The following is a 12,905-nucleotide window of genomic DNA, read 5'->3' as shown; positions in this document are numbered from 1 at the left end:
AATTAACTTTTGCATATGATATTGTGAGGTGGGCAATCAACTTCATTATTTTCCTGTGGATATCAATTGTCCCAGAACCATTTATTGAAAAGACTGTTCTTTTCCTATTGAATTATCTTGGCAAGTCACTTGTCATGATAATTTAAAACAAAAAATAACAGATGCACAGTGACCAGTCACTGACAGCCTTTGAAAGATTGGATATGACTGATTATTGATCATGATGTGTAGCTTTTATTTTACATAGTTACTTGTGGACTGAAGAAATAGCAAAGTTTTACTTTATGCAATTACAGTTAATATACCATGGCAACTGAAATTTGAACTGTGTTTTAGGGTCCTGGTGTAGATAAGCCATAGTAAATGAGATTCAGAACTGCCTATATTTATATGTTCTTAAATTGTCATTTATTCTGTGGTTATCCGATTATTATAAAAAAAAAAAACACTGTCATCTTCTTCTCCAATCTTGTTTTTATTGTAACCTCCATAACCTCTTCCAAGCAAATTGTAGATTTCTAACAGATTGGTTTGCAATTTCTAACAGATTGGTCCACCTACTTAAAACAAAAATAAAATGTCCAGAATAATATACATGACTTGCACTTTCTGTGGGCAGTACTTCTAATTATGATCTCCTGTTTTGTCAGCAACATTCTTTTAGTTACATTCTCCTTTGGTTTTGTCAGCATTTTATATTGTGATGGAGGGAATTAAGGAAGGCATCATTTTCCAAATAAAAAAACTAGATGTATCCAACATTACAAACATTGTAAATAGGAGAGCTGGAACATAAAAATTAGACCAAGTATCTTTTTTGTTGTTGTTGTTTTTGGATACTGGGGATTGAACTCAGGGGCACTCAACCATGAGCCATAATCCCAGCCCAATTTTGTATTTTTATTAGAGACAGGGTATTACTGAGTTACTTAGCACCTCACTGAGGCTGGGTTTGAACTCTCGATCCCCCTTTCTCTCTCCCTCCTGAGCTGCTGGGATTATAGGCATGCACCACTGCACCCAGCCCAGAACAAATATCTTATTTCCTTCTTTCTCACACTGAGATATTGTCATAACCAACTGAAGTTGTTGGGGCCCTTCAGCAGGAATGACTAAATAGATGTGGACCTTTTCCCATTTTATCTTAGCAAAGAAAAAATATTCAAGGGCTGGGAATATAGCTCAGGTGGTAGAGTGCTTGCCTTGCATGCACAAGGCCTGGGTTCAAAAAAAAGAAAAAATATTCAAGGAAAGGAATTTTATTAAAGTACATTGGGAATTTGCTAGCATTTGGTGCTTTGAGAAACTTTTAAAATTTAAATTTCTAAGGAAGATGTATTTGTGAAAATAGCAATCTCAAAATTTTAGTTTAAATTATGTATTTGGAAAAAGCATGTCTCTCAAATATGCTTAAGTGCTCCCTCACTGCAAAAGCAAAAGAAAAAATCCCATTAACTAAGTTTCTAAAAATAGCACATAGTAGCTATCCTTAGTTTTTCTTTCCTATTTTCTTTGGAATTCTCATTGACTTTAAATACTTTTTTATTTCTCTTGAAGTTCCTAACCATATAAAAGGCCAAAATAGGGCTCACAGAATTTTTTTTTAAAGCATTAATGTTGACTGTTCTTTAATTCATACTTTATTTCTTCAGGTCGCAAATTATGGAGTTGGAGGACAGTATGAACCCCATTTTGACTTTGCACGGGTAAGTAAAAGACATGGAGACCTAACAAATCCACTGAAGCTTAGGTATTACATTATTAAAAAAAAATTATTCATGACCCTTGTTAAAGATGAAGGCCGACTTAGTTCAGTAGAAGACTATTGGATTAGATAAGTATAGGGACCACTGCAGTCAGGTTTTGCAGTGAGGGAGAGCTTAACTCCAAATTCAGTAAGGAAAAGTAAAAAATTATGGAAGAGGTAAGAGGAGAATCTTGCTGCAGAAAGGGCAGAGAGATCATATTCACTTAGGGGATAAAAGATGAGGAACCTGATTAGATATTGAGAATGGGTAATCCTGGCTAAATTAACTTTAGCAGGATTCTTGCTTAAACGCAGAAGTGAACACAGAAGCCTGGAATTTGGGGCCTAGTTGAAAAGAGATTTTGGAGGGACCTGAGTAGCGTTGGTCAAGAAGAGAATGTCAACGTATTTATTCTGTTATTTTAGTGTTATAAATCCATAGCAAATATATACTCTGCAAAGCCATTTTAGCAGTAAAAAACACCTAGATAACTGAGAAAGTATTTAAGATTACTTGGTTAAGTGCATTGGTAAGCTTGGAAGAAAGTAAAGAATATTCCCAAAGACAAACTGAACAAAGACACCTAGAGACCAAAATTAGATGGTTAACAGGAGACAGAAAAGCTGATGCCAGAGGCACATACCTGCAAGAACCCAGATTACCAGCTCAGGGAGAGGATCTGCCACAATGTGAGCTGCTGCATCTGAACCGCCAGTATCACACCTAAATCTCCAGAAGAATTACACCTTCAGTGAAGAAAAGAGTGGGTTTGAAAATAATCTATCCTGGCTGGGGTGGTATGGGATGCTGCTTCTAGAAGTATAGGCCTACCCTCACATGAATCTGGGTTTTGAATTTTTACTACTCTGGAAAAGAACAGTGTTCAGCTAGGTGGTATTCCTTGCTGTGTCAGAAACAAATTCATATCCTGTCTAGAGAGAGATAATCCTCATTGGAGCACTTAAGCTATAAACATGGATTCATTTTTTAAAAATCACTAACTGGTAATAAATAAGACACTGTTGGTAGGACTAAAGCAATTGACAGATATACCCAGGATTTTACATACTAAAATTTATCAGATACATAATATAAAATACTTACATAGTACTTAGAGAATGGGACAAAAGAAACTATAAGAAGGAATTTTTATACTTAAAAAATAAGGGAAGTCTCAAATTAAAAAATAATTGAGAATTAAATTGTAATGGCTAAGTTCAAAACAGAATAGAGACAGATGAAGCGAATTCATATGAATTCTGAACCAATAGATCTGAAGCAATTATATGAACGCATTTTCAGACAGGAAAATAAACAAAAGAAGCCAGGCACGGTGGTGTGTGTCTGTAGTCCCAGCTACTTAAAGCTGAGGCAGGAGGATCACTTGAGCCCAGAAATTCCAGAGCAGCCTGAGCAACATAGTAAGACACTATCTCAAAAAACAAGAAGGATCCAGAGAGCTTAGAGGATAGAGGATAATAATATTAAAGCAGTTTATAAAAGTTTGTGCTGCTTGCCAAGTACTCTTGATTTAAGATTAATAAATGTTAGTCTCTTTTTACTTCTTTTATATATTTGGCTTTAAAGTATAGTATTACCAATCTTAATTTAATCTTTATTATAATGACAGAATTCTAAGGAATGTGCCTCATGTATCCACAACATTCTTGGTCACCATTATGAAACAAGGGTTGATTTTTTTTTTTTTAATATTTTTAGTTGTAGATGGACACAATACCTTTATTTTGTTTATTTAGTTTTATGTGGTGCTGGGGATCAAACCCAGGGCCTCGCACATGCTAGGCAAGCACTCTACCACTGAGCTACAACCCCAGCCTGGTAGATTCTTTTTCACAGAAAACAGTCTATATTTTATAAAAACCCTCTACTGGCTTAATCCCCAAATCTTGGGCCTTTTTTCTATCAAGACATGTAAAGCCTGTTTTCCTTCTATTTTCAGTTTTCAAAGATATGAAGGTTTTTGATGGTGTAGAAAACTATACAGTTAAATCCTTGAATTACAAAACTAAGTTGTATGTTTTTAACTTTTTATTTTTAATTATTAATTCATAGGAAGTAGTAAACATACATTCAGGGAGGTCCCATGCACCCCTCATCTATCCTCCCCCAATGTTAATATCTTGCATAACTTTAGTATTGTCAAATATCCAAACCTGGAATTTGGCATTAACACATCCACCAAGAGTATGCATATTATACCAATTATGTGCATTTGTTTCTGTGTGGCTCTATGCAGTTTTAGCACATGGTGTAGCTTTATGCAATTACTACCACAGTCAAGATGCATCACTGTAGCGTCACAGCAGTGTTCCCTTGCAGTACTGCTCTAAAGCTACATAGAAACTTCCTAGTGGGGTTGGGAGGGGGAGCAAGGAAGGATTAGACGAACTCTAGATAGTGCGAGGGGAAGGGAGGGGCCATGGGGGTAGGAAAGACGGTGGAATGAGATGGACATCATTACCCTAAGTACATGTATGAAGACACGAATGGTGTGAGTATACTTTGTATACAACCAGAGATATGAAAAATTGTGCTCTATATGTATAATATGAACTGTAATGCATTGTCATATATAACAAATTAGAATAAAAAATTTTAAAAAACTTTAATAAAGAAACTTATTCCTCCCATCCCTAACTGCTGGTAATCAATCTGTTCCATTTCAGTTAGTTCATAAATGTTATATTAATGGAACCATACAGTATGTATCCTTTTGAGATTGTGTTTGTTTACCAAGCATAAAATTTCCTCGAGGCACACATCAACAGTGAGTTTTTTATTGCTTGGTAGTATTCCATAGCATAGATGCACCTCAGTTTACCAATTCACAAATCGAAAAACATTCGGATTGTTTTCAATTTTGGGTTATTACAAACAACGGTATACAAATTTGTGTGAAAGATACATTTTCATAAATGCCAAGAGATTTTTATGTATTTTAATTTAGATTTAAGTTGATAGATATGAAGTCTTCAACCTCATTATTGTTGACTATCCAAAAGAAAGACAATCAGAATTGCAATAAGTATTTGAGGAGGTAATAAGCTGAAAAATAATCTCCGTGTAAATTTTTTATCCACAGAGAATATACTTCATGAATGTAGCTATGAGATGGCTGTCATGTTTTTTAAATAATCTATAGTCATTTAATATTGGCTACTATTGTTTAGGCTAACAAATCTGTTTTTATCCTGATATTGATGGAAGTACCAGTCTCAACAGATACTTAAGCAGCTATTGTATGTGCTTATGGACATTATAAGGGAACAATTTGGCTTATAATTCAGCTTATTACTACTGATGTTCAGCTATTATTAGAGTATTTGCATTATTGAATTTTATATCATTGAATTCATTGTTGCATTCACAGAAAGATGAGCCAGATGCTTTCAAAGAGTTGGGGACAGGAAACAGAATTGCTACATGGCTGTTTTATGTAAGTTATGGCTAAATTTAAGTTGGGATTTGATCACATAATATTTAGATGAACTCAGCTAAGATTGTTCAGCATTATTCCTATTTAACATCCTAGTTTATAATTAACTTAGTTTGTAATATAGAAGTTCAGTGTAGAAATTTGAAAAACTTAAAATTTAAATTGTTAATATTCAAATATTAATGATTAATAGAATTGTTTTGTGATGTATAATTAATATATGTAAAAGCCCATATATTCACATATTTTAGTAAACTTTTCTAAATTAGAATTTTTATTGAAGTATCATGTCAGAAGAATATACACATTAAGTATATATCTTGGTAATTTTACACAAAGTGAACACATCTGGTAACTGGTACCCAGATCAAATAGCACATTGCAGTACTCCAAAAGCCCTATCAGCAGTAAACAACTCTGACATTGTTAGTTTCAAAACACCGATCTTTTAAAAAAATTTATATAGACATAAATGTAAAATGAAATTGGTATGTGTGATGTTGAGGTTTAAACCCAGGGCTACCACAGTTACATCCCCAGCCCTCAAATAAAGTTTCAGTCATATTTCTTCTTCTTTTCTATTGTTGCATCACAAATCACCCCAAAACTAAGTGGTTTAAAATAACAGTCCTTTGGAGCTGGAGCTGGAGTTGTGGCTCAGTGGTAGAGCTGTTGCCTCACATGTGTGAGGCACTGGGTTTAATTCTCAGCAACACATATAAATAAATGAACAAAATAAATGTCCAAAGTCTAAAAAAAAATTTTTTTTAAATAACAGTCCTTTTAATATTATCTCATGGTTATGAGGTTGACTTGGCTCAGTTCATGGTTCCTGCTCCAGATTTCACACATTTGCAGTCAGATGTTTGGTATTAGGGTCATCTTGAAGCTGAGGTTGAAACTGGCTCTTTGTACAGCATACTTCAAGTCTAGTCAATCCATGTGACCTGTGTTTCCTCACAGCATGGTGTCTGGATTGCAAGACAAAGCATCCCAAAAGAACAATGCAAAAGTACATGGCATTTTTATAACCTACCCTCAATGTCCTTCAGTATAATAAGTGTAATTTTTGCTCTTTATTATATTAATTAAAGCAATCATAAAGCTCTGCCCCGCTTCAAGGTGAGGGAATATAAGTTCAACCACCTGAGATGAGTGTCAGTGTCATGTAAAAAGAGAATGTATGGGCTGTGGGTGTAACTCACTAGTAGCATGGTTGTGGATTAGCATGCATGAGACCCAAAACAACAACAAACATGTAGAATGAAGCATACTGTGATGAATACATCCATATTTGGAATACAATATATATTTGGAAAATATAATTTGCTACAAGGCTATGACCTTTAATTTTAAAGATGTATTTTATAACTAGACTTAGTTTTCCTTATTTCATTATTTCCATCTCTTACCCTTATTAGACTTTTATGGAATTCTTTGCTATCTGTGGTATCTTGCTCCCTATCAATATCTGTCTTTGCTCAGTCTATTTTCTTCCTCTCTCCCTGCCTCCATTCCACCTTCTCACCCTCTTATCCTCCCCTCTCTCCTGTCTTCCTAATTGCATTTCCCTCACAACTCCATCTCGTTTCTGAAAAGAGGTAAGGTACATTACTAAGTTTCATATAAAATAAAGTGAAAGAAATATCACCAAGGAAAAACCAGAAGAGAAACTGGTACAGTGTATAATTTTATGCTGTGAAAGCTTACATACTTTCTAGAAGTGAGTTCTCCATAGAGGTTGTACCAAATCATCCTACCTCTAAGTGTGATACATTTGTCAGACTTATTGATCTATATATCTTCCACTCACCAAATTGGCAGTTATTTAATTTTGTATTTCTCTTAGAAAGGTTTATTTAGGATCTTACATATTTTCAGATGTTTTAGAGCCATTTGTGTTTCCTTAGTTTCTGGGTTTGTTTCTCATAAGTCTTTGCTTTATGAATATTGATGTTATATTATTTGGTCTATTAGATTATGTTAGATTATTGTTATTTCCTTCTTCCTATTTTTCTAAAATAGTTGAATAGCATTTGATTAGTATTCATTTCTTATATTTAAATACTATTTCCAGGTGAGCCACATTGCATTTATATTTATTTTTCCTATCATGCATAACATTTAAATATCTCCAAGGTTGATTTTCTCATTGCTTAAGAGATAAGCTCTTCATTATTATACATTCATTCTTGTGAAATACCCTTCATTAATACTTTTTACCTTGATTTAGTCTGATGTGAGATCATACTTTGTATTTTGGGGGGAGCAATATTACCCCCCAAAATCTTATCTTTGTATTTATAAGTCTTATTTCAGATAAGCTGATATTACACATAGACTTTTGTTATCACAATATGATAACAAATGTTATCATACCTTATGTTGTGTTGCTTTTAATTTTTTTTAATATTTATTTTTTAGGTGTAGTTGGACACAACACAATGCCTTTTATTTTTATGTGGTGCTGAGGATCGAACTTGGGTCCCGCCTGTGCTAGGCGAGTGCTCTACCGCTGAGCCACAATCCCAGCCCCTGTTGTGTTGCTTTAAAAAAAAAAAAAAAAAAAACTTCAGGATATGATCTATGATCTATACTTCCTTTACCTTATTTTGGTGCATGTGCTTGTTAATTTGAAATGTTTGTTTTTAATTCTATGTTTCCTTCATGACTAACTTAATATAATCCTTTCATTTTTAACATAATTGGTTACCTAGCATGAGAAATGATAAGCCGATTTCTTTGTTTAGATTTTATTTAAAGAAATATTTGTTGAGTACCTACTGTTCTTGAGTTACTATTCTAGAAGCTAAAGATCAGAAGTGCAAAACAAATGACATTCTTGTCTCCATGGAGATTACATGTTATTTATTTTTATGTGGTGTTGAGGATCGAACCCAGGGTCTCACACATTAGAGGTGAGCGCTCAACCGATGAGCCACAACCCCAGCCCAAGAAATTACATGTTAATGCAATAAAATAGATGTTTATGCCTGTTACTTGATTTATTGGTTTCAAGTCATTTCATTTTCCCTGTTGATATAAAAGAAGTGCCTATCTCAAATTATATCCTCATCTCCCTTGCTGGTAAGCATGCTTTCGTAGTGTTTTTCTGAGTATCATGCAAAGACCAGCTATGTAAATAGGAATCTATATGTCCCTGGTATTCTAAAGTTCAATATCACGTTTTCCTCATTGGCATGTTTTACTTTATAACACTTTTGATGATGCCCTCTTGTTCCTTGTAGATGAGTGATGTGTCTGCAGGAGGAGCCACTGTTTTTCCTGAAGTAGGAGCTAGTGTTTGGCCCAAAAAAGTAAGCTGGGTTTGTTGTGGGAGTTTTGTTTTTGTCTGTTTTTCCCCTGAGGAGGAGGTGCACTTGTATTTCATGGTCTGATTGTTAATATATCCCTTAAAGGATACTACCTTTAAAAATTTATCTCTGGATTTATGGCACTAATTACCATGAGATGAGTAACAACCAGGGATTGGTATTTTAAAGTTCTTATCCCTAACATTGGTTTTCAGACTTTTTTTTCCTCTTCACTTTGCTATGACTAGATTCATTATCTTTGTTTTAGCAAATATTCTCGTCAAGAAGCTTTGTGTTATTAACTTTTTAAAATGATCAAGGAAAGTTTCTGAAGTGATTTTATCACTTTCAGAATTAAATTAGGGGGAAGTATAATGCTTCCCCAGAGGAAACAAATATTTAACGTAGGGCTGGGGTTGTGGTAGAGTGCTTGACTAGCACAGTGTGAGGCACTGGGTTCAATCCTCAGCACCACATGAAAATAAAGGGAAAAGAAATGTTTATTAAAAAACAAACCAAAAAAGTTATAACCTGGCATTTTAAAAAATTTACTTTTAGCTATAGTTGAACACAATACCTTTATATTATTTATTTATTATGTGGTGCTGAGGATCGAACCCAGGCCCTTGCACATGCTAGGCAAACACTCTACCACTGAGCCTCAACCTCAGCTAACCTGGCATTTTATTTGGGGATAATTTTGAATTGTTTCCCACAGGGAACTGCTGTTTTCTGGTATAATCTGTTCGCCAGTGGAGAAGGAGATTATAGTACACGGCATGCAGCCTGTCCAGTGCTAGTTGGAAACAAATGGGGTAAATATTTCTTGTATTCCATGAAAAGAATGTCTTATTTTGAAACTCATAATCTACACTTTAAAACAAAAGCACCTCCTGCCATAGATTTGCCTCATATGACTAACATTGATTGTATGGGATTCAACCAAGGAAGTCCCTGATCTTTATATAAATTTTCATTTTTTCAGATCAGAATTTTGATGATATTTTTAACTGCATTTCCACCTGTTCTTATAAGAAACATTGACTCAAAGATGATAAAACATCTTCCCCTCGGAGGCTTAGAGTTTGATTTATGAATTTTTAGTATAGAATCTCAAGCAGTATCATGCAGTACACACTAATACAAAGGGAATCATCATCTTGTTTATAACCTAAGTTTGGGGAAGCCTTCTGCAGGCTCTTTTCCTCTAAATTGGCAATGGTGAAGCGAGAGCCTGAACTAAAGCAGCAGCAGAAGGGTTAGGGAACAAATAGTAGATTCAAGAGATAAGGAATCCAGAGCTGGGTGTGGTAGCGCGTACTTGCAATCTCAGTAACTTGGGAGGTTGAGGCAGGAGGATTGCAAGATCAAGGCCAGCCTGGACAACTTAGCAAAACCCCACCTTAAAAAGTAAAAAGGGCTGGGAATGTGGCTCAGTACTTAAGCACCCCTGAGTTCAATCTCTGGTACCAAAATAAAAATAAGAAGTGACAGTTTGATGAATAGCAGTTAAGAAATAAGGTATGTAGTTTATGAAACTGGAGATGAAGGAGGAAAAAAATTTTTTAAAATATTTTTTTTAGTTGTCATGGACCTTCATTTTATTTATATATGGTGCTGAGAATTGAACCCAGAGCCTCACACATGCTAGGCAAGCACTCTACCACTGGGCCACAACCCCACCCCAAAGGATAAAATTTTAAAAAATATATCTCAAAGAAATTAATTATCTAGGAACCAAGGAAAATTAATGAGCACATAATAATAGTGATTGATCAGAGTTGCTCTTCTATATGGGAAAGTTTACATTCATTTTTATTTTGGATGTCATATTTAGAGCAGGGCATTGTTTTACCTTTCAATCTGAATCCTATTTGTACTCATTTCAAGCCTCATTTTGGAAACTTTAGGAAACACACAGACTCAAATGTATATACATATGTACACATACAAGTACATAACAAAATCATATTTCCAGGCCCAGTGTTTAAAGTAATGTCTGCCTTTATCTGGTTTTGGTCTTGAACTCCTAGTCCTTGTTGAAACTTTGTTACAGACTAGCATTTAGAAGGGAAGAAAATTAATTTTTTTTTTCCTCCTCACAGTATCCAATAAATGGCTTCATGAACGTGGACAAGAATTTCGAAGACCATGTACCTTGTCAGAATTGGAATGACAAATAGGCTTCCCTTTCCATTCCTATTGTTGTACTCTAATTAGTGTCTGATACAGTTCCTAGTCCTAACCTTTGAGAGTTTACAATTGACTAACACTCCATGATTGATTCAGTCATGAACCTCATCCCGTGTTTCATCTGTGGACAATCACTTTGTGGGTTTCTTCCTTTTAAAATAGTAAATCACCACATTGCATAAAACTTTGAAGTTCAGTTGATACCACAGGAAATGAGGCAAAGTTAAAAATGAGGAATTTTATATTTTAAAGAATGTTTTTGGCAGGATAAAATATAATTGTGATTTTAATATTCCACTATATCTCCATTGTTGGGTGGTAGGCCAGAACAAATGCCTTACAGTGTCATACTAACCAAGTCTTCCTGTTTATTTTCTGAATCTGCTCAGACAATAGTGATAATCTAGGGCTCTGATCTGGGTTCTAGATGTTTGCCCCCTCCATACACTATTCAAAGCTGTTTTGGTTTTGGTAAGTTTTTAAAGAAAATGTATTTTGCTACTGCCCCTCTTTTCTCATAGCTCCTCTTAAGTATTTTAACAGAAAGTCTTCCATAACACTAGGCATTTTTGTCTTTTTCATTTTTCTTAAATGACTGATTTTTTTTTTCCGGAAATTTTGTTGTTTCTTAGTGCCAGTACCTTGCATCTTATTCCTACTATAGCAGGGTGGTGATGTTGGCATTCTGATTAAATATTGTGCCTTATAAGACTGGAATTTTAAAAATGTACAGGTCCTTTCAATGAGGGAATTGATTTTTTAAAAAATATTTCTTAAAAAACCAAAATGTTTTTTAAAAATTCTGAAATGTGTTGTGACAACAACCTATTTATGATCTTAAATCTTTTTAAAAAATGTTTGTTTTCTGTGTATTTCTTATTTAAATCGAACGTCTAATATAGTAATAATGGTTTAATTCTAATTTATGTTACCTAATACACAAGATTTAGGTTTATAAACTCTTGGTTTTCACTCACACTGATAACACATTATTATGGGCCAAAGACTCTGAAGTTCCAGATAAATTAATCAGTCAAATGTGTTTCCATTAGGCTAGGGATTTTAGCTCAGTGGTAGAGCTCGCCTAGTATGCACAAGGCTCCAGCTTTTATATTCCCAAAACAGGAAAAAAAAAAAGTTTCTTTTAGAGAGCTTTGCTTTGGTTAGTTTTGGGGTTATTACATTAATGGTACTTAAGGCTTTCTCCTATTCAGAAATAGGGTATGATAGTAGAAAGCTGTGAACTTATGTTAATTAACCCCAACTTTTTACTTGTGGTGAATCCTGGTTCTTTATCCTTTCGCATTTTGAATATGTAAGGAAGGTTTCTGTTTGATTCTGTGGGAAAGTAGCTATTATTTTTACCTATGTATAAATGAACTACAAAGTTCCTTTCTCTCAGCTACCCTCTGTTCCACCCCAAGTATTTTAGCCAAAAACATTAAGACTAGCATTTTCATTTGTTTTCACTTTTTTAGGCTGAGGATGTTGGGATGTACCTCAGTGTTAGAGCACATGCTTATTAGCATAAATGATATCCAGAGTTCAATCCCCAGAACATCAACAACAAAAATTTCTAATCAAGATTGAAGCAACAAATTCAAAAGTATAGAAATAAGATGGGTATTGAAAGCATAGAAAATAAAATGTATTGCCATTATGTGTTTTAGCAAATAAGATGACTTTCACAAGGAAGTTGCATATTCCATGACCTTACGAATTATCTCATTATATTCACCCAGAATCCCACATGGGGATTGGTAAACTCCTTTCAGAGTTAGGTCTCAATAGAACCCACCACAGTTTCATAAGTATCAGTGATTGTTCCTTCCAATGAAAAAGGAGGGGAAAAAAAAATAGGAAGCTTGGGGTCTAGCTGTCACAAGTTTTTTTTTTTTTCCTTTTAATGCTGACCTTTCAAGTTAATGAACTCTCCTGGAAAATGTGGAAACTGGTTTCTTCACCAACCCTAGGCCTATCCTTCAAATTTAGACGTTTCATTGTTAACTGATGTATCCACCAGAACATCCTAAACAGCAGGATATGTGAATGTGATAGCTAGGTCATGACCTAGTAAAAGAAGACCAAGGCAACTGTAGGATTCTTTGGCTAAATGAGAAATACAATGATGAAAGAAGCAATTAGCCATTTACTTCAGTAAAAGTCTTAGGTTTATACTGTGTGAAAGGGTTG

General features: G+C 34.5%; 1 protein-coding gene across 4 annotated transcripts in view; it reads left to right on the top strand.

The window, feature by feature from the left end:
• The window catches only part of P4HA1 (prolyl 4-hydroxylase subunit alpha 1), a 66,920-nt gene extending 54,925 nt beyond the window's left edge, over nt 1–11,995 (top strand). For 2 of the 4 annotated variants that reach the window (XM_081267565.1, XM_081267566.1), the window contains exons 10-14: nt 1,653–1,706; nt 5,140–5,205; nt 8,454–8,522; nt 9,238–9,334; nt 10,625–11,995. In XM_081267565.1, coding sequence (XP_081123691.1) covers nt 1,653–1,706; nt 5,140–5,205; nt 8,454–8,522; nt 9,238–9,334; nt 10,625–10,695 — 357 coding nt within the window. In that variant the 3' untranslated portion in view covers nt 10,696–11,995. The remainder of the gene's footprint in view (nt 1–1,652; nt 1,707–5,139; nt 5,206–8,453; nt 8,523–9,237; nt 9,335–10,624) is intronic. The other 2 variants (XM_081267564.1, XM_081267563.1) reach the window with 2 other exon arrangements.
• The last annotated feature ends 910 nt before the right edge of the window (nt 11,996–12,905 follow it).

This window comes from Spermophilus citellus (assembly GCF_964194105.1).
Source record: "Spermophilus citellus genome assembly, chromosome: 15".
NCBI classification, from domain to species: domain Eukaryota; kingdom Metazoa; phylum Chordata; class Mammalia; order Rodentia; family Sciuridae; genus Spermophilus; species Spermophilus citellus.
The sequence above is the reverse complement of the archived record's forward strand: the minus strand, read 5'-3'. Positions and strand labels throughout refer to the sequence as shown.